This window comes from Pholis gunnellus (assembly GCF_910591455.1).
Source record: "Pholis gunnellus genome assembly, chromosome: 5".
Classification (NCBI taxonomy): Eukaryota; Metazoa; Chordata; class Actinopteri; order Perciformes; family Pholidae; genus Pholis; species Pholis gunnellus.
The window spans coordinates 4,513,920-4,541,363 of NC_136531.1; the positions used below are offsets into that span (position 1 = coordinate 4,513,920).

General features: G+C 40.5%; 3 protein-coding genes across 5 annotated transcripts in view; 1 reads left to right on the forward strand and 2 right to left on the reverse strand.

Annotated features, from left to right (window-relative positions):
- Positions 1-639: 639 nt before the first annotated feature.
- On the reverse strand, positions 640-6,157 carry rbm34 (RNA binding motif protein 34). Of its 2 annotated transcripts, XM_079159534.1 has the most exons (12): positions 6,142-6,157; positions 5,951-6,027; positions 4,892-5,063; positions 4,650-4,780; positions 4,174-4,387; positions 3,376-3,435; positions 2,796-2,839; positions 2,575-2,658; positions 2,424-2,487; positions 2,296-2,338; positions 2,069-2,187; positions 640-1,944 (listed from the first exon to the last, which is right to left on the reverse strand). In XM_079159534.1, the coding sequence occupies exons 2-12, from the start codon at positions 5,971-5,973 to the stop codon at positions 1,600-1,602; spliced, it is 1,299 nt and encodes a 432-aa protein (XP_079015660.1). In that variant the 5' UTR covers positions 5,974-6,027; positions 6,142-6,157; the 3' UTR covers positions 640-1,599. The 2 variants fall into 2 exon arrangements, with proteins under 2 accessions (XP_079015660.1, XP_079015659.1); XM_079159533.1 differs by lacking the exon at positions 6,142-6,157 and having other exon boundaries at positions 5,951-6,112.
- Positions 6,158-6,396: 239 nt separating this feature from the next.
- On the forward strand, positions 6,397-13,797 carry tbce (tubulin folding cofactor E). 2 transcript variants are annotated; one of them, XM_079159454.1, is made up of 16 exons: positions 6,397-6,714; positions 7,576-7,660; positions 7,889-8,035; positions 8,668-8,753; positions 9,335-9,434; positions 9,525-9,627; positions 9,767-9,843; positions 9,925-10,017; positions 10,433-10,497; positions 10,751-10,815; positions 11,022-11,174; positions 11,261-11,399; positions 12,011-12,079; positions 12,188-12,247; positions 12,392-12,483; positions 12,968-13,797. In XM_079159454.1, exons 1-16 carry the CDS (start codon positions 6,594-6,596, stop codon positions 13,061-13,063), a joined length of 1,551 nt encoding a protein of 516 aa, XP_079015580.1. In that variant the 5' UTR covers positions 6,397-6,593; the 3' UTR covers positions 13,064-13,797. The 2 variants fall into 2 exon arrangements, with proteins under 2 accessions (XP_079015580.1, XP_079015581.1); XM_079159455.1 differs by lacking the exon at positions 12,968-13,797 and having other exon boundaries at positions 12,011-12,074.
- Positions 13,798-17,087: 3,290 nt separating this feature from the next.
- Positions 17,088-27,444, reverse strand: part of LOC306696324 (nidogen-1-like) — a gene marked incomplete at its 5' end in the record, with an annotated part of 28,476 nt that continues 18,119 nt past the window's right edge. Inside the window, 8 exons of the mRNA XM_079159909.1 lie at positions 17,088-17,307; positions 19,800-19,912; positions 20,218-20,341; positions 20,487-20,644; positions 21,378-21,549; positions 22,336-22,462; positions 23,841-24,013; positions 24,135-24,374. Coding sequence (XP_079016035.1) covers positions 17,189-17,307; positions 19,800-19,912; positions 20,218-20,341; positions 20,487-20,644; positions 21,378-21,549; positions 22,336-22,462; positions 23,841-24,013; positions 24,135-24,374 — 1,226 coding nt within the window. The 3' untranslated portion in view covers positions 17,088-17,188. The remainder of the gene's footprint in view (positions 17,308-19,799; positions 19,913-20,217; positions 20,342-20,486; positions 20,645-21,377; positions 21,550-22,335; positions 22,463-23,840; positions 24,014-24,134; positions 24,375-27,444) is intronic.

The following is a 27,444-nucleotide window of genomic DNA, read 5'->3' on the forward strand; positions in this document are numbered from 1 at the left end:
TTTCTGGAGTGTGACGTTGAAGCTATTATCTTCACAGTGTAGCTCCGCCTCTTAACTGGTGAGGTTGTGTTTCCTCCCTCTGGTTTACACGGAGTAGTCTGGCTTTTTGCCTAGAGTCAGTCATGTGACCCTCATCATATTTGTCCCAGTTGTCTCTCCCATACACACCCCAAAGCCTGTCAAGGACATAAGTTAAGTACAAGTTGATCCAATGCATATGATTCATATCAGACATCTTGTTGATTTATCTGAACACATCACAAAGGTAAAAATGTTTTTATGGAATACAGTGAACCTGCAGGTAGCACATGGTAGGGCTGAAGTTAGACAGTTATAACTTTGAAGATTTTCATGAAACCGAACCATTTATCACGTTTATGTTCGGCATAAATATCTATTTAATGTATTTAACCTGATTCATTTCCTCTCTGGGAGTTATGTGCTTCAACTATCTCTTGGTTAACTGGCCGCCACGTGGAGTCCATTTTCGTTTGGCTTGTTAGCCACCTCCATGTGACTTCACTAAAAGTTGACTCGTTGACGTGAATGTTAACAGGTTTTAAACATGTTTACTAAAAGTAGATAAGATGTGAACGCAGCATTAATGGAACACTTCAACACTTTAGGAAACATGTTTATTTACTTTCTACCATGAATGTTAAACATGAAGCTACAGACAGCATGTGGTTAGCCTAGCTTAGCATAAAGACTAACAGCAGTCTGGTGACTTTTTTTATGCAGCGATTTATGGTGGAAATGTCTTTATGTATGTGAAGGACAACACAAAATGCATACGGCAGGTGACAAATCTAAATCTAAGTCTCTCCGGGATTCTGAATTCAAATATTTAATGTCATCTCTGCTGAGTCAACACAAATCTCGGGCTTGCTTTACTCTTCTGTCCTCTTTTTGTGTCTTTTGTTGTGAGGAAGTAGCCTCTTTAAATGTGCATGTGGCTCCGATCCACATCCGTGATACATTCATTCATTTTTTTAAAACCCCTGAACTTTGTGTTTCAGCAACGTTTCTGCTTGTTAGAAACTTTCTACACATTCAAAACATTCCCCACATATCTGTATTCTGATGAGCCGAGAACAAAGTCGTAACGTTATGACAATGTTGTTATTTAATGAGAATAAATCCATAATATTTCAAGAAAAACTTCACTTGCCCCAACAATAGTATCTCATTCACACCCTGTCGGCTGAAAGATGCTCTTCATCGGAGGTGGAAAACCGAAACTAACTGAAAACACTTCAGATCGTCGGACATAAATCTCACCATTATTGTCCACACAAATTATAACCGCACCACTTCCGATAAAGTGCAGCTCACAGCCGCTTCACTCGGCTTTTCAGCAGGAAGCATCCTGGAGTAAAGAGACGATGCCAAACAGAGCAAAGCTTTCGATCAGTGAAAGCGGACGCAGAGACAGCGACTTCATTTTCTAATTCTCAAATTATTATTATTATTATTATCCTAACAGGGGCCCATCACTACTCCGTCATCGTTGACAGACTAGAATTCTGCCTTTTGGTTTATCTTTAGACAGTAGTTTAGTCCTCACACACTTTTTATTGCTGAGATGTAGATCAGATATCAGATATGAACAGTCTTTCTGGGCTTGGATTTCTTCTTCAGTCCTTTCTTTTTAATCTTTTTGTTTGGATCCACCATCTCTCCTTTGAAGGAGGTGGAGCTCTTCTGCTGGTTTCCAGAGAACTTCTTTTTAGACTTGATACCTCCCCAACCACCTCCTCTCTCCTGACCCGAGCCCTTCATGGGACCCTTACCGGGGCCCTTCATGTGGCCCTTGCCGGCCCTCCCTTTGGTTTCTTTGCTGTCCGTTTTATTCTTCTGCCTCGACGCCCTCTTCACCCGGATGGGTCTGCCCTCCAGTTTGGTGCTGTCCAGTTCCAACGCCAGCTGCACCGAGTCGGCGCTCTGCAACAGGAAGTACCAAACCGGTACAACACCATTAACTCTCACATAACACCTGGTCCAAAAAAAAAATAACCTCAAGAGAAGACAAACTAAAATAAGAAAAGCGCCGTTTGGGTCGTCGTACCTCAAACAGGATGTAACCGAATCCTTTCCCGAATCCAGAGTTCTGGTCTCGCACCAATCGTACAGCCTCCACTGTGCCACACTCCTCAAAGTGCCGCCTAAAAGCCAGTTCGTTTAACTCTAAACACACACACACACACACACACACACACCCACACAGCAGGTCAACTTCGACACAAAATGACGAACATCAACACTCGTCAACATTAACACAGCGGAGAGACTCACCGAACGAAAGATTCCCCACAAATACGGAGCGTTTGTTTTCGTACTGCAAGACAAGCACAATGTCACCAAATCTGTTCCAAAAACTAATGTCAGCAGATTTACAGATGAGCTGTGATGTGGAGACTCACCGCTGAGCCGTTCGTCACTCTGTCCACTCGGATGTGAAAGTCTTTCTCGATCTCCATACCGTTCCTGTGAGCAGAGACAAACCGAGCGAGAGCTTGTTGTTGGCTGAACGCACACGGCGACTCCATTTGTGGGAAAGGTTTAATGACTCACCTCTCCAGCGCTTTGGCGACTGCGGCCTCGTCCTCAAACACCACGTAGGCGTTTATGCTTTGCTTTTTTGGATGACTTTTGCGTCTGTGAGATAAAAAGAAAAAAGCTAATTTATTCAAAGAGAAGATGACAACCCCACAGGAGAGTTTAACATTTGAGAAGGTTGTTTTGGTAGTTTATCAACTCTTAACTCTACTGAACGGATCCAGACAGAAACTTACTGAATGACTGCTACTTTGCGGGACATTAAGGGATCCTCTCTGACCTACAGGGAGCAAAGAAAACAGATCATTAGGAGCTGAGGAGAAGTCACAGTTTCCCTGATGGACTCTGGCAGAAGCTGCTACAGAACCCCGACTGTAATCCAAGAAATGATAAAGATTCAGTGAGGCCTCTCCAACTTAGAGGATAAAGGCTCAGTCACACCAACATTCAAATCAATTCATTTCAACAGAGTCACAGCATTCAGAGTCGATCCTCGCAGGAGGGGCAAATAAATCAAATTCAACTTTGGTGAACTTTGACCTCTTGACCGGTAGCAAAGTGTCTCGATCTTTGAGATCTGAAATATGTCGTCTGAATAAACTGTGAATTTATGGTTCTGATAGCGAATGACATTAAGCGAGGGAACTAGCCCGGACAGCTCTTCTTTCTCCCTCTTCAATAATCTTTCCTGAATGAAATGAAGAACAACATATCAGGGAGGAGTAAACAGCAGTGAAGCATAGAAACAGAGAAAGAAGCTCTGTCGGCTGTTCAGAGCTATTTGCGGTCATTGTTAGTGTGTTGTTGTGTTTTTACCACAGAGCGAAAGCGGATGGACTCGATGGTTCCTTTATCTTTGAAGAGGCTTTGCAGGGTCTGAAACACAAAGGGGGAAAAAACATCAGGTTCTTCTTCTCTACTACATATTATCGATCAATCCAGGAATAAACAATTATAGAAAATCAGGTTTAAAGTTTTTTTTAAAAAGCAGTGAAGCTGTGGAGGCCAAATGTTTATGTCTTCTGTTCTCCTTAGACAAAACTCTGAGTTTCTTAATTGAAATCCCGGATGGATATAAGTTAATTATCGAGGACTATCTTTAATAATACTGTTTTTATGATCAGTCATCAAATATAAGGACCGTTTTAGAATGAAGGCTGCATTTAGTCTTTCATGTTTAAATTGACTACACGTTGAAACGTTGTCATTAAATGCTGTTAAAATGTACACTCGGTTTTAAACTCGACGCCTTTTCAACTGCGATTACACAAAAACATTGTTATTACTGTCGGATTACGAGGTCCAAACGTAAACTGTTTATTCTGTTTGATCCATATTTTCATTATCAGTCCCCGTCAGGTCACAGCGCACTATAAATGTATTTTAAAATGTAGCGTAACATACTGTAGGAGTCCAGCACTTCATCCTAAACGAAGTTGAAGTCTGATAAATGATGACGTGTTTGTGAACTGGCTTTCTGTAACCGGCCCTGAGGTGTGTTAAAGGTTTGTTTTCATGGTCTCTATCAGGCCTGTCATCATAATTACGTTATTGACTGACCTCAGTCGTTTTTACGTTAAAAACAAGCATTTCAATCTTCTGTTGTCTCTGTACCTTCCTGCTGCAGCTGAGGGGCAGGTTGCCAACAAAGACCGTCCTCTTCTCCTTCACCACCTCCTCCTCTTTACTGGCTTTCAGCCTCAGCCTCTTCATCACCCACTGCTCCGCACTGATCTCTCCCTCCGGCTCCCCCGCTTTCCTCTTCTTCTTTTTAGCGGGCCCCGCCTTCCCTCGCTCTTCCTCGTCGGCATTCTGTAAACTGATCTCCCTAAAAAGCAACGGAGGAGAGAGGAGGATGAATTAAAGAAATGAGGGGGACGGATGTTACAGAATCAAAGAGGGAAAACTAAAAAACAAGAAATGACGAGGATTCTGTGAAAGAATATTTAGAGCGCAAAACCTTCAAAAATAACAATAACGTTGGTGTTGAATACAAATGCAGAAAAGAAAAAAACAAGGGAAAAAGGAGGAAAGAAGAAGAAGACAGCTCTCTGGATTAACGAACTGATGTCGGTTTCTAAACTCCTCACCTGTCGTCCAGCTTCTGGTCGGCTTCTGATTTCTCCTTAAGTTGCTTCTGATTAATCTTCGGACTGGGCTGACCTTTGACCTCTGGAGTTACCTTCTGTTGCTCCTCTGCTTCTGTGCTCTTCGGAACAGGCTGCCATAAAAACAACCACACGGTACATGTTAACGTACAATTGTGGATTAGAACTACAGTAACCAGCTGTTTTAAGAAATGAATAAGTCTTTTTGTGTGTGTTTGCGTTACCTTGGGTGCAGGCTGAAACAGAAGAGGACCAGCCGGTGCAGCGGTGCTGAATAAAGTCGACAGCGATCCGGAGGCGGCAGATTTCTTCTTGAACAAACTTCCTGACACCTGACCCACCTCGTAGTCAGCTGCCGGTTCAACCGACACTGCCTCTTCACTGACGACAGAAACACTGAAATGAAGAAGGTACAGCACACAGACAACGTCAGAATGCTGCTAAATTAAAGAGGGTTACACTAAATACGAAAGATCGGCTCCGAGAATACAGAATGTGAGTAAAGATATGAACTTTAGTGGATATTCGTCATCAGGGTACGGAATATGGGGTTTGAATCTAACAATAATTAGATAGATCAGTGTTACATTTTGTACATTTTTAGTGCACATGAAAAGGAAAGTGTACTGAAAACAATGTGTAACTATCTTAGCTTTAGTTCCCATCACATACTGTAGCTGATTTTCCACACAAAACATATGAAAATGTACGAGTACAGCTGAAACTATTAGTTGATTAACTGATCAGAAAATCAACTGCCAACTACTTCACTAAATCATTTTTAATTTAAAGACATTTCATGGTTCCAGCTTCACACGTCAATCATTGTAATATATTAGTAATAATGTTGTGGTTTGGTTTGTTAGTTGAAAAAGAATCATTCGTTAATAGTTCCAAATAAGCCCCACCTCAACCAACTAATGATATAACATAGTAACAGTCACCGGGGACATTTAATATATTTAATACGTAAACTTACATTTTCCTGATTAAACTTACATACATTTACTTAAGTAACATTTTCAATGCAGGACTTCTACTTGTATTAGAGTATTCATACAGTGTGATATTAGTGGTTTTACTGAAGTAAAGGATCTGATAGTGAATACGTCATTCACCGCTGCTGAGGGTTGATATAAACAGTCAAATGAATGATATTGAGACATTTTGTCCTGCATTGTGTCTGCTTCACTTTATGGATTATAAATGAATCTGTGGTCAAATAAATGACGCAGGTTCTCTTCGTTCACGTTACTTTGGGAAATAAAAATGTGTAAACAAACCTCTTCTGGAGTTTCTTCTTCATGGTTTCTTCCAGAGATTATGCCAGCGTCACTCGGAAACTGATTTCTGGTTTGTTCTATTTATTGAAACAAGTAATGTATCGGGTTAAATGCAACAATCAAACGAATTTCTACGATTTTAAACGCCAATAACACGAGAGTTATTACACACGTTCACACGTTTTCCTTACCAGCAAACGGTCCGTCCTACTGCAAATTACGTCCCATCGGGAACAAGGTCACTGCGACACAATGGTTCCTTTTTGTTTTTCATTAACGTCGATATTAACAAAATACTACATATATAGAATAGTGGGAGTCAGACAGAGTTAAGCTATATTATCTAAATGTACATATTTCATATTATACGTATTTACCATCAGTTTTATTTGTGAAAACATTTGTGTGCAACTTGGAAATCTGTCACTTCCGGTTAGCCAGAGACGTCAATGTTTTGGGTTGTAACGTTGAACTGCTAGCTAGATAGAAGCTAACCTACATTAAAGCCTGTATTTAAAAACGTCGCAGGTTATCTTTATATCTCTTTATGTCAGTAATTATTTAACAACTGTTTTTCATCTTTTAAGGAGGGGAGGATTGTTGGAATACAGTGAACGCTAGCTAACGACAAGTTCAGACGTTGATGATAGAAAACAAGGCTTCGATGGGAGTCGACCAGACGGAGGACTTGATGAGCAGGCGGGTGTCCTCCGACGGGGAGCGAGCCACGGTGCGGTACGTGGGCCCGGTGCCACCAACAGAAGGTCGGTTAAAACCTCTCACACTCACTCTATCCCCAGGGTTTAGGTCACTGTTCTTGCAGTTAGTCGGAATGTAACTAAGTATATTTAACGTTACTCAAGTGTTTAAAGTTACTACCCCCAAGTACAGTTTTGAAGTACTTGTGTGCTTTTTACATTTTCTGCTACTTTATACTTTATAAATGCACTTTTTAATCTATTATATTTATTTGACAGCTTTATTTACTTCAGATTCAGATTGTTAATATAAGATATAATCATTATTATGATAAAATTATGATGTATAATTAGAGGTTTAGATAAAACATGATTGATTCCTTGGTGAAATTCACCCAGCAGTATATGAAGTCATTAAAATAAGCTCCACCTTTACCAGCTGCAACATTAAAGTGATGAAGACATTATCGCATCAATAATTATAACCCAATAATATCATTAATATTATTCAGAAATTGTCCATTTTGCGCAATGAGACCTTTTACTTATTGTACTTAAAGTATATCTTTAAGTATACTTTGATGCTAATACTTCTGTACGGCTACTTCAGTAAATATTTGAATACAGGACTTTTAATAAGTAATATATCTTAGATTGTGAACAGTGGATCTGAGAGATGAACTTTAACACTTACATATAAACTCTAAAATGTCCTAAGGGGGCTTAAAACAGAGTGTTGACAGTCAGGTTTGGGATCAAATGTCTCGTCAGATGTTTGCTTGTGTTCAGACGACATTCAACGTTGGAGAACTTCTTTGTGAAATTCAAAAACGTACTGAAAAACTCCCACATGCCCACCATCGGTACTCCACCTCCCACACGTGTTGATGCTCTAGCACTGATCAAGTGTTTGTTGTGTGTGTTCAGGGCTGTGGCTGGGCGTTGAGTGGGATAACCCCGAGAGAGGCAAACACGACGGCAGCCACGAGGGAGTCCAGTACTTCACCTGCAGGTCAGTTGTTACCGTCACTTTAATGCCCCGTGAAGCTAGAAAGCTATTATCCGCTCACATGAGTACCAGTGTAGTTCAGAAACTCGTTTGATGACAAGTGATGAACATGTTTTTGTTAGATTCAACGAACAGAATAAGAATCCACAGTTATACAATCTTTTAATTTGCTTATTTGATCTGATCTGAAATGAGTGAAGGTCCCTGATGGTTTTCTCTCCTCCCTCTCAGACACCCTAAAGGAGGCTCTTTTGTCCGTCCAGCGAAGGTGAGCTTAGGCGTGGACTACCTGACCGCTGTGCGACAGACGTATCCGATCGGCACAGAGGAGGTGATGAGTAAGGAGATCTCCGTGTTGGGCAAAATCAAGGACCGCGGGTACGAAGCTCATCGGACAGTTTTTGACCATCTGTTTACATTTCTTTTGAGTATTCATTTACACAGAGGCAGTGCCGCCTTGCTCAAAGGCAGCCCTGCCGTAGACGTAGCAGGCAAAGAGAAAGGAAGAGCATGAATTAAAAACAAATTCTCCAAAGAGTGAAACAGGCTAGAGGCCTTCACAGGTCCGCTCACGTCCAAATCTGAAGCATAGCATCAAAATGTGTGCAGATTTCAAGAGCACCATTACGCCTATAAGAAGCGGGAGTAGTCCGATGTGGTTCAATAATGATCGAGGGTCACTGTCGCTTTTCTGGATTAGGAAACAAATAAAAGATCCAAGTTCCAACATTAATCTCTGCTGTCATCCAACACTGTCTGGACATCGACTAAATGGAAGTTTAAATCATTTCTCTCTTCTTCTTTTGGGGCCAAAACTATTTCAAATGTAAATCATACATTTAGTTATACAACATGTATCAGTTGAGCTATTGTAGTACAGGTGATTCCGTCTGGATATTGTTTGTTTTGGTCTGTCTTACTGGAGAGGAGGAGGTAACATTATTAAATAGTTCAGGGCTCAAGGACCTGTTTCCTTTTTATTGATCTTTTTCTTTTTGTTGTCTCGACAGCTATGAGAGTCTTCCGTCAGCGCTGCTCGGCTGCTGTGAAGTGAACGGACCCGGGGCTGACGGAGAAATCAGGAAAACAACGCCGTGTATCTTTTTACACACCCAGCAGGCCTCATGTGGCTTCACAAAAAATGACTTTCTGATGTAAAGTGACAGTGTTGTTAACGTGATACACCAAACTGACGATATAATTAAGACATGGAGCTCAGTGTTTGTCCCTATTAATTAATATAATAGATAAATAAAATCTAGAATATGATGCAAACATCAGTAACATATTAACATAATATAGAATAATATGCTAAATTATGATATAGTATGAGGTTTGAGATATAGTATATGGTAACGGTAGTAATATAGTATCACTGTTTAGATTGTCAAATGTAAAAACTGTGTTAAAGGGGCATTTTTGTTTTTTTTATTTACATTTTTTTAATTAAATAATTTTGGCTGTGTTTATGCATATTGCGTACATTTTGGTTCTACGTCTATAAAAAACTGTGTCGCCAAAATACAAGCACTCAAACAAAAAATGTTCCCATTGGATCCCATTAAAAGCACATTTATTTTGCAGCATAAAATCATGCATTTCGTTATATCAAACATTTAATCTGGAGCCCTGACTTCAAAGTCCCAAGAGCAGTGAGTCCTTAACAGCAGTGATCAGACGTGCAGTGGCTGGACATGAGCGGGTCTCTGCTGTCCCGCTGGGAGGACGTGTCGGCCATCACTCAGCAGCTGGACGAACTGGAAAGACTACATCTGATGTAAACGTTCCTCTGTCTGCGTGTGCTGGATGTGATTTTTATTCTGTCTGTTCACTGAGTGCTTCCTCTTGTTTTATTGGTTTCTTTTAGACACAATAGACTGCGTCTGCCCTCTGACGTCTCGGCTCACTGCCAGGCTTTCTGCAGCCTCAAAGTCCTCGTCCTCAACGGCTGTGACCTCACCTGGCCACAGGTACACCTGTCCGTACATAAGAGAGTGTGTGTCTGTGTGTGTGTCTGTGTGTGTGTGTGTCTGTGTGTGTGTCTTTGTGTGTGTGTTTGTTTGTTTGTTTTGCTGATGGATTTCTCTCTCCCTGCTGGTCTCTGGTCAGATCCTGGAGTGCGCCCCCATGTGGCCACAGCTGGAGGATCTTTCCGTACAAGAGAACAACATCACAGAGCTGCAGAGGTAACGCTGTCGCTTCCTGTTTCCTAATTCATCCGACGTTGGGACACTTGGTGTAACTCTGACGTGTTTGATGTTTTAAAGGCCTGAAGGAGTGCTGAGCTCCCTGAAGAGCCTCGATGTGTCCTATAATGCTTTAGTGCAGCACAGCGTGCTCACTTTAGCAGCTCTGCCCAGGTACAGTACACACGCGAGCATTCAAATGGTTGGAATCAGCTGTTGGATTGATGTTTTTTCTTCTTTCCTTCAATAAAGGCTATTCTAACACTGATAAAAATAAAAAGTATCAGATGTATTCTTTACATTTGAAATAGTTTTGGCCCCAAAAGAAATTATTCAAACTTTCATTCAGTCAATGTCAATGTATGAAAGACCTTTCAGAAATAGAGACGTCCTCTCAGACATCTGACTGTAATCAGACTCTTGTTGCAGGAGACTACTAACTTTTCAACTGTAGTATTTATCGAATTTAGGGCTGAACAATTTGAGGAACATATGTAATTGCAATATTTCTGAAAGCATTTTTACGCAGTCTTTTTTTTTGTTGACAAAAGCTTCTGAAATAAAATGGAAAGATGCTGTTTGATTGCAGACTGGAGCAGCTGAACTTGTCCAGGACGGGACTGTCGGACATCCGATTTGACGATGCTGCTCCTGGTAAAAAACAAACAAACGCATTTTAATAACATTAATAATTACTCTGTTCAACATTTAACCTCATACTGCTTCACAGTCACATCCTCAGTGATGCACTTTCTTTGAAGAATGCTGTTTAAATATAGATTACTATTATTATTATCATTATTAATAGTATTATTTACACTGTATGTCTTTTATAGCGTTATGTTAAAGAGGTTTTGATCAAATACTCATGATTATTGATTACTTATGTTGAATCTTTCCTCTGTAGGATCTCAAACAGCCATGTTCTCGACGCTGACGAAGCTCAACCTGGACGGCAACAACATCTCTGAGGTCAGTGTGTCGACAGTGAACAGAAACTCTGTTTACGTTCACGGTTCAGCATCTGTTGGTCAATTGTTTCACTTGAGTTAGAAAGAAGAAATTTGGAAAACAGCATCGCCGCTCTAAAGTTGATCTCTCTCTCTCTGTCTCTGTCTCTCTCTGTCTCTGTCTCTCTCTCTCTGTCTCTTGTCTCTCTCTTTCTCTTTCTTTCTTAGTGGTGTGTGGTAGATGAGCTGGGGAAGCTTCCCAGTTTGGCTCACTTTTCGTGTCGCGGTAACCAACTGGTGAGCAGTGATGGAAACCCCAAAACAGCCAATCAGCTGCTCATCGCCAAACTGGGACAACTGGTCTTCCTCAACAACTGTGAGGTGAAATGAACCTCGGTCTCTCTGCGTGTGTGTGTGCGTGTGTGTGTGTTGTGCTCATGCTGACCCATTGCCATGATTTCCATCAGATCCTCCGCAAAGAGAGGAGGGGGGCGGAGCTCGACTACATCAAGATGTTTGGAGTGGAGTGGCTGAAGGCGGGTGGGAGGAGTCAGCCCAGCACGCAGTTCATCAGTCAGCACCCTCGATACCTGCGCCTCATCGACAGTAAGTCCCAGCAGATGATTTAAAGGAGCAGTCGGTAAAATGTGACTCTGGACTGACATCTAGAGGCAGCTGCAGGAAACTACAGCAAACACGTTTTCTCAACACTGTTCACATGCTGCATGTCATGACATGGTTCAGTCTACAGCAATAAAACATTACAACATTACATTATAGTTAAATTGGGATTATTCACTGCTTATTTACAGTATGACCAATAAGGTAGCAGATACTTTATGGCTGTACTTAATGTTTTTTAGTGTATTTTCCTTATTAACCATTCAGGAAATAAAGATGGAAAATATTAGCAGATGGAAAATCACAGCGTTTCCTTTGACTGCTTCACAGAAACAGAAACGAAACAATTATTTTCTGCACGTTCCTAAAGACAAAATCAGTAAAAAATTAAATGTATCTTTAAAGTTACTCTGTGAAGTTTTTATAGATTAAAATAAATATTTATCATTTTTGAACATCATTACTTCTGTTCTACCAGAACACAGTTAACTGATTGTTAAATTCCTTTTAGATAAATAAAGGTTGTTGTTGTTGTTATTCCTCCTCCTATGACCTGAAGTGATGATGATAATGATGAAGATCATCTTGTGTTTCAGAGTATGGCGCTCCAGAAGAAGGCGAGCTGAAGAAGCCGAAGCCGTTTGCCCTGAAAAATCAGCTGTTGAGTTAGTCCCACCTCTCTCTGCTCTCTGATTGGCTGATATATTGTAAACATACTGTGTTCCAGCAGAGTAAAACCACTGAACACTGATCTCGTCCTCGTCTCTCACCAGATATCACGTTTGTGTTTCCTGATCATGCAGACCGGAAGCCGATTGAGAAGAAAGTTCTAGGTAATAAAAGTCAAGAGCTTTCCTGTATTTCTCGTCTCTTGGCTTGTAGAACACTTTAAATGAACTGAGCGGATGTTTCCAAATTAAACGTGAAACGTGAAATAAGGTCCAGTTGAGTTCAACAGTGTGTGGTCTGTTCTGCAGCCTCCATGGTGGTTCAGAAGGTGAAGGGACTCCTCTACAGACTTCTGAAGGTTCCTGCAGCAGATCTGAAGCTCACCTACACCAGCCCCAAGGTAACGCACACACTTTAATGTGCAACGAGGTTCCATGACATGCACACTCACTGCAGCAGCCTATCGGTGACTCACCAACCAGGCTGGAGCGAATGTCGCTCTGAGACTAACGAGGCGTTCAAGGAGCGGAGGAGTTTAGTTTCTCTGTTTCTGCACTTGAAGAGACGGATCATATGTTGTATTCTTAACTTTTACATATTATATTTAGAATACATGTTCGTGCTATTTGCTGCCTCTTTGTTTGTATTATTATTAATAATTATACTTAGATATGCATTGTGGAGATTTGTTTATCATGAGTATTCTTGGTTTGTAGCCTCCCTTATCTGTTGTGTGTAGAACCAACCCTCTAGTGGAGTGTGGTGGTGACAGTGTTCATTTCATATCCTAGAAAACCATTGAAGTCTGTGAATATTCAATATATCGCACCAGAAAACCTAAAGTTCATAGAGAGTGTGTTCCTGTTTCATCCTTTTCTTTGTAGATGTTGGGGACAGAGTTTGAGATCGACAGTGACCTGAAGACTCTACAGTTCTACTCCATAGAGGACGGAGACCAGGTGTTGGTCCGCTGGTCCTGACCCTGCAGACCCTGCAGACCCTGCAGAGGTGAGGAAGCGACCGCGTTCTCACGGAACAGACACTTTCAGGACGGAACTGAACTGCACTTGCTTCTGTGTGAGACTGCGATCCAGAGACGACACACCGAGAGACGGATTAACGTCACACTGACGACTCATTCTGGATCTGTTGTTTTCCGAAATGTAACTGCACCCGGAGCGAATCCCCTCTCAGCTTCATGCATGGCGACCTGTCCCCTTGTTCCTCCTGCAGGACTTCATTCAGAATTGTCACAGTCATAAAGTGAAATCTACACGCGCATTAACAAATTCAAGGATGTAATAAATAAACACAGTATTTGCGAATGTCTACTTTTTTTTATTGATTTAAATGTAATCAGTTAGATCTAACAGTTTGAGCTGTATAATCCTCATAGTATAGTTTGTCATAAACAGTCATAGTATAATGTGATAAAGTAGCACATCCCAGATTTAAAAAAACAAAACAAGGGGGACAAAATACTAGCTATTTGGGAACCGATCTCCCTCCCCATGGCTCTAGATACGGCGACCAATCACAAGCATTTATTTAAATCTGATCCAAATACCATTACACAGAGTATTGGGCTCCACAAAACACTGTTTCTGCCCATCAGATGGTTCACTTTTAAGACCATACACTAGATGGCAATAAGGGGACACAGTCATAGTATAGTATGTCATTGAGTCATAGTATAGTATGTCATGAAAATATTAGAAGTCATAGTGTAGTATTTAATAAATGTCATAGAGTGTCATAAAAAGTCCTAACTTTGTATGTCTAAACCTTTCACAAAATGTCATAAAAATAAAATTAAAAAGTCCTACTGTAGTATGTCATATTATGGGATGCCATGAAAAAGTCCTGAACCCTCAGGAACGTCACCTGCTAAATGATTAAGTGTCAGAGGGTTTGTGTTGAGATGATACAAATACAAAAGGGAAAGCACTTTGCGGCGACGTGTCACGTTACCTTGACGAAGCCAAAACATGTTAAAGTACAATTGTGTGTTTTTACGTTACGTTCTTTAACTGCCCGATTTGAACGCCTCCCAAGCTCTTGCCTTAAGAAAGGAGACTTACATCCTTCATGTTAATATTTCTGTGTAAATGTAATATGCCATTCCTCTTTGTTACGTCACAACGCTATGAATTATGGGTAATTCCCTCAGGTATGTCATCAAAAGTCAGCCTGGTAGCATTTCAGTGCTCAAATGTCAACTCCGCGGCTCAACAGTTGCAATGCGTTTCCTCGCCTTTAGAAAGTTAAAGTTCACCTTTTAAAATTGTAATTAACCTCGAGTTTAGAATCGTTTACCACAGACATGCGTTTGTGCTTAAATCAAGTCTACAAAGTCAGTTTAACTGCAGGTGGGTTGAGGGTGAATGAAGAGACTTATCCTCATAAGAGATTAAAGGAAACACAACTCACCAGACTGATTGTGTATATTTAAAAAGGTTTTATTGAGGCTGTGCAGGCTGTTAATGTTCCCTCTTTGGCTGTGGGTCAGTACACACACACACACACACATGTTGTGCAGCCCTGTCAGACTGACCAGTTTCATCCCTGATGGGTTTCAGTTACCACAACAACAAAAAAGCTGAGCTGAGTTTCCCAACGCTACACTGAGCTGCTCCTCACGTCACAACACAATGAGCACAATGTCCTTCCTGTCACGTAATCATTGTTTAAAACGTGTGATTCCAGCCCAGAATCTTCTCCTGCTGATGTGAAACATATTCTCTTTTTCGTTTCTTGTGCGCACTAGAATTTATTTGTGTTCTAGACAAAGACATTTTGGACAGTTACTTCTGATAAACACACCAGAAACTAAAACTATGTTTCTTATGTTTCGTCAAAGATATGTTTGTTTTGTCACTTCAAAACAGAACCTCCATTAAAGAGTTTGTCCACCAGAGAGCACATTTAGTTTTACACTGTAAAATGTTTCACTCACTTCACACCGGTCACAAGTCTTTAATGACCTAATTTGAGGAATTCTTGACAAACATGTCAGTTTGTGTCACTTGTTTCTGTAATAAAAAAATTATTATATATTTTTTTAAATGGCCGGAACCTGTGGTGCTTGAATTTTTTGTTTATATCATACGATACAGCAAAGAAACACGTGTACAAATGAGGGATTATTTTTTAGCATGTTTTTGTAGCAGCATGGTTAGAATATCTTATTTTAGTATGAAAATCTTTGGCTGGTAAAATTGAAATTACGTAATTTAATCAAATTGAGATTTCATTTTCTATTTGAGTAGAAATAGTCCGACAGATATTTAAATCAAAATCCATTTCCATGTTTGAAAATCTACAATTGCTGCCAAAAGGAAAAAAAAAAAATATTCAGTGAACTACAATGAGCATCATCAAAGTAAGATTTAAAATGTGACTTTAAAAATGTTTGAGGCCATTTTCTTAATGGTTGAAATTGCTAATAAACAATTTGACTGATGAATGGTTTAAATCCTTTCATTTCAATATTGCCAGGTAACTTTGAGGACTCTTTAAAGCACGACAGTGTGTGTGGTTTCTTTACTTTTATTTCAGATAAAAACAGACTTCAGTGACTGGAACTGAATCGTCACTTCATTATAAAAACAACGGTTACATGAGAAGTACAAACAACTTGCTCTCCAGACACGACCTGCATAAACCTTCACAGTAATCATCGTCAGCATCATCAGGTAGATCTCAGGCAACATCAGCACCAATAAAAACAGAGAATGTCATCTGCATACCAGGTAGTTATTTACAAGTTCATATAAAAAAAATACACTTGAGTAGTAGCACAAACAATACAACAAATATTGTAACTCTTAACACCGCCTCAGGGTCATAGTGGTGATATTTGTGGTCCACTTCCAAAATAGTGAGCATACAGTTTGGAGGTCAGTCTAATTCAAACATATAGGATTGATAAAATATAGAATCATTTTTAATTTTACAATGAAAAACTCTTATTTAGCTTCATCAATCTCTGTAGATTGTCTGTTAATCACTTTATTACACATTAAACAGGAAGAAAATGCTTCTGATCTATTTTTTAAATAGTTGGCTTTATTCAGTTGGGTTTTCAGTCAAGAAATCTTTGGCAATAAGAGACTTTTGCAGTCATTAAAAAAAAAAAAAAAAAAAAACTGACAAAATCCTGTAGAATTCATTGAGAAGTCAGCGTACAATTCTTGTTAATATGTTGAAACTAGTAGAAGTTTTAATGGATTACACGTTAAGTGACACCAAGTAATCTCCGTCCCTTTAATTGTCTGTCAGCAGGACGTCGTCTACATTTGTGATCAAATCTGGAGGAAAATGAATTGTCTTTAAATGGAAACTTTAACTTTTGGCTCAAAAAGTCTTGGATGAATTCCCTTAAAATCTTTTGGTACTGGCCACACCCATTTTTTGTAGTTTCTTCCTAGAAATTTCCTCCAGTCTTTGCTAAATGTGGTTCAAAATACATTTGGATTAACCCAAAAATGTTATACCGTTTTCCTGGCGAGTGTCAAGGGTTTAAACCTTTTAAAGGTTTTTTATTTTTATTTCAAGGCCCTTAGGAACCGTTCTCTCAAGTATTGTAATCATTGCAGAATATTTGAGAATTATATGTGATTGTTTTACGCAGTTATCTTTCAGACCACATCTATAAGAAATCAATAAAGAGTTTCACTTTTAAAATACATAAAAACACAACGTGAAGTTATTGTGTTTTAAGTTCACCTGCTGGCTATTTAAAAAAAATCCCTATATTCTAGATTTAGTGTCACTTTCTTCTGATTTTGGAGAGAAACTTAAACCAGGAGTCAGATTACAAACACGCTCTGCACAAACAAGATCAGAAACTATGAATCTGAATTCAACAGATACAGGAAGAAAAGTTTAACGATCTTACCTGCAGTGTGACATCATAAATACAGTGAGGTCTGAACAGCTCTCAACGGCCAGAAACACATAACACTCTAAGAGGATTGTAGAAATCTTCAATTCAAGTAAGAAAATGTAGAAAACACCAAATTGAGTTAAGTGTGTTTTGTGTTTTTTCCCCTCGCGGCGGCAGCAGCGGCAGCAGTGTTGTTGTTGTTGTCGCTCTGCAGACCTCACAGGTTCCTCTCGACACATCGGCCGTCCTCGGCGTCCGGGCAGCGGCAGGTGAAGCCGCCGAGCCGCGGCAGACACAGGTGAGAACAGCCGCCGTTGTTGGAGCAGTAGTTGTAGGCTAACGGGGAAGAGAAAGGAACAACGTTAGGGAGCCATTCACACCCAAGCTGCTCCTTTATATCTATATTTATAAATCATCTGTCAGAAAGCTTCATTAGATACAAGAGCTTCAATTAAAAATGTATCAATAACAACAACAATCATGTCTGAAGTTTAGAACGACTTGCAGCAACTATTTTCTGTATTTTTTATGCTTTCAGTTACTCCGACGTTAGCTAGGCGCGTGTTAGCATGCTAACAAACTAGCATGGTCTTTCAATTTTGGCATTAAAAACTCGACCTGAACTATAAATTAAAACATTAAAACAACATAGAAACATTTCATTTTAGTGTTTTTCAATGACAATAATTTCGGTCAGCTTGCAAAAAAAAATCACTGAAAAAATCATGAAAAATCATGAAAAAAATATGGTAGCGTAAAAAATGTATTTCACTAAAAACAATTGCATTCAATTTGTTTTTGTCATCCAAAAACATAATTTTGAATGCTTTGTTATTTGTCAGTGGTACATTTTTCAGTGGCCTTACAATGTTTTCCTATTTAAGCTTCAATGCTAAAGTTTTCCTTTTTAGTTCAGGTTTTGTTTTCAATTTTAAAATTTCATATTCGATGCCAAACTTTGAAGTCACCTTTCGGCTCCACAGTGGAAGAGCTGCAACAAAAAATATAATTGGATACTATATATCATCGATGATTAATATTTTAAAGCAAAAATGTGATGGTTTCTGGTTCTCAAATGTGAAGATTTGCTGCTTTTCTTGGTCTTACATTATAGTAAATGTATAATAAGACATTTGATAAAGTGACCTTTTACTCCTTTCTGTTGTTTTATAGATAAAACAATGAATCAAGAGAATAAATTGTGGATGAATCATCGATCATGAAAGTAGTCATTAGCTGCATTAAAAGTCAATAGAAAGCTGCTGTAGATACCTCTGGCATGGTTTCTACAGTTCAGTGTCAGATTTCTCCAATGCTTCCAACATTTTCACAATAAAATAAATAAATGTTCTACTAATCATATCATTTAGCTTCCTCCGTGGAGAGATAGACTCATCAGAGCTCGTTGAAAGAACAACCCGGACCAGTAAGTCGATTTCTGGGCTAGAAACAGTTCAACGGCAGCTGCTGGACTTCACCAAACATCCCAAACTCTGGAGAGTTTCATCTGAAACTAAAGCCTCCTTTTCCTTTTCTCAAAACTTCCCTCCACGCTGTGCTGTACATTAAATGTCTTTGTCAACAGATTGGACCGCCGGTGACGCACCCTGTGAAAACACGACAATAATCTCGAAAAAAAAAACACGTTGCCAAGTAAAACAGAAATGTTTAGTGAGCCTGCAGCTTTAGGAAGCGGATGAACCGTTCCTCATTGGCGGCTGAAACCCGTCAGTGTTGCAGAGAAACCCAGCAGGTGGACGGTGAAGCCGTTTCTCATCACTGTATAGTTGGGGGCTCGGAGCCAGCTATGAGTCTCCATATCCACAGCTGGCATCCCCCTGAGGTCACTTCACCCAGAGTTCCCACGCTTATATCCATCCACGTTACTCTGTGCATCTGGAATCAGTTAGTACGGTCACTGAGTACCTCTGTACTGCTCTGATCCCAGACTCACGGGGTCCTGCTCTTCATACGAATACGACAGAGTTGTCTTGATTTGATTACGATTCAGTTGCAACTCAGTTGTTGTTGCGGCAGCAATAAGTACAGATGAATAGAGAAAGCAAGAAAAATGAGTATGTAAACTAAGGTAAAGGTGTGATTAAGTCAGCAGTGTACACCAGACAGATGACATGATAAAGTAGTGGTACTTGGTGTTTGCCTGTACTAATATAGAGATGTAATACTTTAGTTCTTTAAAGCTTAAGTTTATCTGGAACTGTTCTTAAACCCAAACCTGCAGCTTATTCTCAAATGACTACTTTTATTGGGCAGCTAGCCTGGCTCTGTTAAACTACCTACACCGTTAAAGCTCACTCAATGTTCACATTGCTCTCTGGCTTTCACGGGTGGGACGGTGCTGTACGCATGCTGATGCATGAATGTACCCGCCTACATGCACAAATATGCCATCAATACATTTCAATTCCTACAGAGATTATTTAGCCTGGGAACACAAAGAAACAATACATTCACTGTTGCAACCCCTTTTTAAATCACTCTCCATGGAGAAGCAATAAAAACACCAACGCACAGTGGTTCGTGTTACTGTGTTAAACTGAGCTGAACAAGACTTCATCACATGACGATTACCAACACACAGCCTCAAACGCTCGCTGCACAGTAAAACATTCAGAGGTGACGTCGCGATGAAGCTACGCATGAAACTTAATAATTAGTTAGTAATTATCAACAGATGCTAGTCTGAGCACAGAAAAACTAGCACTACCAGGCTCTTTCCACATGTCCTATGATTGCTTATGTCATTCTTGATTTCCTTGATTACAGGACTGACTAATCTGTAGCTTGTAAGTGAAACGTAGCTGTACCTTGTGGACACTGTGTCGGTGTCGCGGTGATGCCGTACAGCCGAGAGCGTTTCTGTGGCAGAAACTCTTCTGTCTCCTTCTCTGAGTGACGGTCCACAGCGACCACCGCCTCCCTGAAAAATAACCACCAAAACATTCACCAGAGACCACAAACAGAGATGTTTGATCGTCAGATTAACACGGCTATTAAACAGACTTTTATGTGACAGTTCCAGTCAAACAACGGAGCTCAAAATAGCAGAATTTACAGCAGTAATGTTTATGTAAAATCCAGTCAGCCTGACCGATATTATTTTACTAAATCCTGCGAATGACGATGATGTGTTCAGGTGTGTTGAAAAAGACAAATGGCAGCTGAGGATTCATAGAAGACCACTTTGTTCCTGGAGCATAATCTGCTCGTAAATGAGAGTGTTACCTCCTCCAGTCGGTGTAGTAAAGGGTCCTTCCAAAGGAGACCAGAGCGAAGGGATACTGGATCCCTTCAACGATCTGCCTCCTCAGCCTGCGGTGAGGATCTATACACTCCACCTTATGAGTTCCTGCAAACCGATCGATCAATCAATCAATCAATCAACAGCAGTGAGGACCACATGACGGAGAATGAACTTGGACTAACAGCATTAACATGGTGATGGATCAGAGTGTGGGGGGGGGGGGTTCAGGTTCCTGTCAGGTGAGTCTCACCTGCGTCGGCCCAGCACAGCTGCTGGTCTTCGAGGTCAAAGGTCAGACCGTTGGGGAGCTCCAGGTTGTCTTTCACCAGGATGCTTCGATCTGTCCCGTCCATGTTGGACATCTCAATTTTGGGCCCGTCTCTGTTCCAGTCTGCCCAGTACAGTCGCCTGCACCAACAGGACAAAACCAGTTACACCCAACTAGTACTGATAGTACTCGTTTCCCTTCTACAACTACTACCATCACCTACTACTATTACTAACTAGTAGTATGTGATCACTACTACTACCTACTAAATACTACTAACATCGACTCCTACAAACTACTAACAATAACAACTACGACTACTTACAACTACCACTGACTACTAATAACTACCAACTTATAACACAAACTATTACTGACAACTTACAACTACTACTACTAACTACTTATATTACCACCTACTACTATTGCTAACTACTTCGACTACTAACTACCGAGTAAACTACAACAACCAACTACCTACTAACAAATACTACTAAAAACTCTACTAACTACTACAACTAGCTACTGCTAATACTACCAACAAACACTATTACTACTAACTACCACTACTACTAACTACTACAAACACAATTAACTACCACTAGAACTAAACTACTATTACAACCAACTACTTATTACTCCTACCACCGACTATTACCTCCTATCTACTAACTATTTGTACCACCATCAACAACTACCAACTACAACTACAACTACTACTACTAGCTCATATCATTATTACCACTGTTACTACTGGTATTTTGGGTTCAACCAGCATTTTACCACCAACTTAATGACTTCATGTTACTTATGAAACTAGTATTTCAACCACAACATTAACAGGTTTCTTCTAGTGATTTCTCCAGCACTCACCCGTAGGCCGGGTTGGTGACGATGGGTCGAGGGTTGATCAGATCGGTGTCGAACAGGACTCGCCGCTGGCTGCCGTCCAGTTTGGAAACCTCCACGGTGTCACGCATGGAGTCGGTCCAGAAGAGGAGGCGGGCCACGTGGTCGATGGCGATGCCCTCGGGACTCTGGAGCTCTGAGGACGACAGGAACAGACGTCCGTCAGAGGACGGACTACTGATGGATCAGCACCATCTGACCGCCACAGACAGTTACTGACTGGATCCAATAGGTCTTCTTTTTAACGTCATTGTTTTTAAAATTTGTTTTAATATAGTTTTGTGGATTTTATTTCCAGGTGATTTGAATATAGTTTGATTTTATTTCATTGCAGTTCTGAAATGTTTTTGTATCTGGTTCAACCATGGAAAGTACTTTGTAACTTCTAACGTTTTTAGTTATTAATAATATTATTATAGCGATACTTTTTAATCACAAAAGCTGCATCTTTATCAGAGTACACCTGAGCCACTTTGTATCCACATTGTATAAACTGGTTACCAAGCTGTGAGTAAGTATTATCAATTAATTTAATTCTCAATAGATCTAAATTCTTCATACTGTGGACGCTCTCCAAACCTCTGACTTTGGTCCAGAACAGGATGTCAACTTTGTAAATTTGTAAATTTGTAAATTTGGTTTTGAAAATAAATATATAAATGAAGTTTTCTTGCCCTATTTGCATCTGTGTGATCATAAAAAATGAAATGAAAGTAAAAGGTGTACATTAATTACAGGTTTATGGGATGCAAACACCTGTGTTTGCATCCAATCCAAAATCAATCTACTTCCTGTTTGGCCTCATTAAAGGACTCTGCTTGGTGCAATGAGACTCAAAACGTGAAGGATAAGGAGTGCGATGCATTTGAATCATGTCCCTCAGCCTCTCTAAAGACGACTGGACTGGTGATGTCTGCTGCACCTGTAGTGATGACCGGGATGACGTCTCCTCCGCTCAGACGGACCCTGCTGATAGCCGGCCCGGTGATGTCGGTCCAGTAAACCATCTTCTCCACACAGTCGTAGGCCACGGCGATCACCACCCGGTCCTGAGAGGAAGCGCAGGAGGAGACAGACGGTTTCATTCAGCTGGACTTTCATTTTCAAAGAGTCTTTTGTGTAGAAGTGACAGAACGTCAACGACCCATCGGACTCAAAGGCGCCCGCACTGACGGAGAGCTTTGTGTTCGGCTGCAGTGCATCAATACATTAACTTATGGGCTCCGTGACGGAGAAGAAAAGAGTTCTGATGCTGAAATATGTTAAAGGACAATTAGAGGATTGTTCCACAGCAACCAGCAACGCTCATTCATGTGTGTGTACGTTGTTCAAAATGAGGACCGAATGTCGTCATGAGGAAAAACTCTCCAAAGTCAAGAAATCCCTTTTTTCACTTCTACAACGAGCTCATTCTCTCAGCATTTACTCAGAATCATTCACTCAATCTACAAAAAATACACTTTGTTTTTGTGGAATTATCCGTTGATGAGGATTAGAAGAGTCCAACATTTTGGAAAGATATTACATCAGGATATTAGCTACATCTCTGTGCATTCAGAGCAGGGAGAGGTCCAGGACAATATTTAGCTTAGCTTAGCACAAAGACGGCAAGCAACCGTCAAAAAGTCTTTCCATTCAACCTTTTAATTCCTAAAAGCAAAGTTCAAAGCTACTTTTCTGACATCTGAATGCGTTTATTTAGCCATGCTAGCAGTGTAGCTCTGTGGGTGAACCACTTTGGTCCAAACTGAAATATCTTAACAACTTTGACATCGATTGCTATGGAGTTTGGTTCAGACGTTCATGTTCCCCTCAGCATGAATTGTAATAACCTAATAACATCCCATCATCAGCTCAACATTTAAATGAGTCTGACACTTTGATTCAGAACTAATGACATTCCCATCAGCCTCAGCTGCACTTTGTGGTCAGTTAGCAAATGTTAGCATGCAAACGTGCTCAGCTAAGATGGTAAACATCAACTGGTTTGCATTCTCAATGTGAGCGGTAAGCATTTAGCTCAGTTCAGAACAAATCACTGAGGACGCTGTTTAATTTTCTTACACAAATAATGAAAGAACGTGATCCAGGATTTGATGAATAACTAGAATCAATAAATCAGAAACTGATTTGATAATATCGTAACAAAAGCTAACATTTGTGGTTCATTAAAATGGTTTTCATGACTTCGTTCTTGTCATTTTCCAGGTTTAACTTTCTGTAAAAACGGCTCATTACTGCAAAACTCTGCAGCCTCGGATGTCAGACGTCACCGTGTTGTCTGTCTGAAGAAGGTCAGACTTTCATTGAAGTTACCTGATGTCAATGGCTGCCTGGGAGGAAGAAAATCTATCTAAAACCATGGTGATATATTTTAGATTATTGGCGGTCATGTTCATGTTACTGCCTGAAACAGCGATGTCTTACTGGGAGGTGCAGCAGAGGTTTGGCCTCCTCCTTCTTTATGTTGTACCCATCCAGGGGGACCTGTTCGATCTTCCCGCTCTGAGCGAACAGCAGGTGTGTTCCCGGAGCGACGGGGCGAACGTCGGGCCGCGGGGTCGGACCCACCGGAGCCGGAGTCACTGCCTGGTCGATGCCTGCGAGTTCATTGTCCGGGTGAGGCAGATTTTTAGTTTAATGGAGGACAAACATTCATGTGTTCCTTGAAATAAACAGAATAGAGGCTGAAGTTTGTTTCGAGGATGAAGTGGGACTCACACAGAGGGGTGGTGCCGGGTCCCGTGCGGGTGTTGGGGATCTCCTGGCCGTTGGCGTCCACGCACCAGCACTGTCCGATGCTGCTGTGGCACTGCGTGGGCTCGAAGGCTCCGTGTTGGTCACACTGGGGGACGTACTGACCGACGGCCGGCCGAGGGCGGAAGAAAGAGAAGATGCCGGAGTCGGAGGTGGCCGACTGGGCGCTCTCTCTGTGACGCTCACACGGGGTCTTCTCGCGCTCTGGGAACAAAGAAAGAAATACGTCACAGTGAGACAAAAACATGCCGTACATACATACAGAACAAATACTTTTAGATATATATATATATTTTAAATACGTTTAAATGTCGCAGTTACACAGTTCTCACTGAAATACTGAGTGAGAGTTGGCTCCGTCCAAAAATACACCAACAATCCTAAAGCCGATTCTTTTTTATTGAATTTGTTTTAAGTAGTTCCATTTATTAATTTTGTATAACTTTTGGTTATAAAAGTCCAAAGTGACGTTTTCAAATGTCTTGTGTCTGACGATCGACTCATTGACCAAATGATCGTTAATATTTCGATAGTAAATATTATATTGTTATTAGTTTACTAGTTGAAATGACAAATTGGGTGTTGACATGAATTACAACAGAAACTCGTAATTATGATAACTTGGAAATTCAGTCCCATAATCAGACTTTTGGCATAATTTGAAATCCTGTTCTATTATCACATAATACTTCTTTATCTTACTTACTGTTTCTTCTCTTTTCACAGCAGACACACATTAAATAACATTCTATACAACCCAACAAAGAAAAGAGCTTATATAAACATATATCCTCACAGGTGTAATGTTATTGAACTGAATTTTCTTGCTCGGTTTCTGTATGTGGCAGTTGCAGATAAACATGTGAGTGAGCCGTGGAGAGAGAACCACGAATTAAAGACGAGCAGGAGGCTCTTCATCTCCGCGGTCACATCCAGGGGCCACAGTGACATCTGGAAGAGAGCCGCCTCGCTCTTATCCTCAAGGGTATCTGACGAACCGCAGAGCAGCCATAACACTCCCCGTCTGACAGACAGCGCCACGTCCGATAGCAACAACCGGACGAAAAAGAGATACCGCAAGAAGAAAGAAGACCCCCGAGAGAGAGAGAGCGAGAGAGAGAGAGAGAGAGAGCGCGAGGGGTGAAGATCAAAAGACCGTCCTGAATCAAGGAAACGGAGCCAATTACAGTCAGTGAGCGTAAAGTGAGAGACAGTGTGACAAGTTATGACAGAGGACAAAAGAGTTATGTCTTTCAGAGGCCCTAAAAAAAAGGACGAAAATATGAGAAAACGTTGGTGCGGAGGAGCGAGCTGTAATTAGCTCTCAGCTGCTGACACCTGGAATCACTGGAGGAGTCTGCAGCTTTGGACTGAAGCCATAAAACCACCACCAACAACAACAACAACAACAACAACAAACCTTCCACTGTAAACTACACCTGCACGCATGTTTTGGGTTAAGTCGCTTTGGATAAAAGCGGCAACAAAAATCAAAGTATAAAAACCCAAATGTTTCTTTCACAACAGGATGAGGAACGACCGATGAGTTTGGAAAACTCATCTCAGGTAAATTTCCCCCCAAAAAGAGAACCACTAACAGTAGTTAAACACCAACACGAGGTTCCCCCTCAGGGCAACACCGTTAGCTCTGTCAGCACTGTTGCTGTTGTTTGCACTGTTAGCTCCTAGCCGTTAGCTCTGTCAGCACTGTTGCTGTTGTTTGCACTGTTAGCTCCTAGCCGTCGCCATGTTGAGAGCCGTGTGGAGGAAATCTACAGGTTCTGAATTTTGCATCTCGAATAACTTAAAGTTACTTTGCAGGTTCAGTTCATAAATACAAAATACAACTCAACTAATGAATCATGATGTATTATTAATATAGATTAAACTAGCCAGCAGTAAATAGAGTAATATAAATGAGCTCCACCTTTAGGCGCTGCAACATTAAAGTGTGTGTCATTCTGATTCAGTACATTTACTTTTAGTATTTAAGTACATTTTAAAACGAATACTTTAGTATTTATTTTTTTTGGATTGCAGGACTTTTACTGAGTATTTCTACCCTGTGGTAATACTACTTAAGTAAAAATTCTGAGTACTTCTTCCAACACTGCTGACAGAGACGTGGAGATCAGGACAAGACACACTGAATAACAAAACTCATAAATAAAAAGAGGCATCAGTCTATCAGCTCTCATTATTTTATGACCCTGAACCGATCTGAAGCCGCAGCATTAACGGCGCCTCGGACACGGACCTCAGCGGTGCGTCATCGAGGGTCTGTTGAGTCTGACATGAAATCTGTTTACGCTCTCATCACTTCATCAACATCCTTCACCGCTCTGCTCCGTCGCCTCAACCTTCAGCTGCATGTTTACACTCTGCGCAGTTTACACAGCTTCCATTAGTCTCTGTAATGTCTGGAAAACCAGCTTCAGTCTGTAGGAGCTGCCACCAACACCAGCACACCCGAAACAGTTCTGTTATTGAAGCTCTTTGTCAATCAGGAGACAGTAGTTAGGGCTGCTGCTGATTTACATGCTTTAACCTATTAAAAGCAGATGGAATGTAACCAAGTACATTTACTCACGCACTGTACTAATTAGAGGTACTTGTACTGTAATAGTTAAAGACTGACAGGGAACATTTAACTGCGTAATGAATACTTAAAGTACACTTTGTATTTTCAATGTGTTGTTATTGTGATTAAACTAAAGTAAAGGATCTTAATAGTTCTCATATTAAGTTTGAATTTACATTCCTGCTGATATCACCGGCTTTTAGTTCATTTCTAGGAATGTAACAAGACATTGATTTGGATCGATGCACCGATTCAATGATGCAAAATCATCGATGTAAAGTGCCAATATCGATAAATATCTTCTTTAAGATGTGCCTTTATTTTGAAATTTCCATGGAATCTCTGTGTCACCTTTGCCGTCCATGCACACTTCCTTCCTACAGAGCCTAGTAATACAAATGTGGGAGTTTGTAACTGATTATGTTAAATTGGCATTTGATATTATCTCATATTGCTCGCAAATGAACATCATGATGTACTGAAGAAGACTTGAAACTAGAGATTGAGACCATAAACTCACGTTTACAATGTTTACTGAGGTAATAAATCAAGAGAGAAGTAGAGTCATTTTCTCATAGACTTCTAAACAATCACACTTATTTTTGATGGACATTAGAGAGAATGCAAGTTTAAAGCACCTCAGCATTGGCTTCACCTTTCAGGACCGAAAGAAGCCGTCTGACCGTGGCAGAC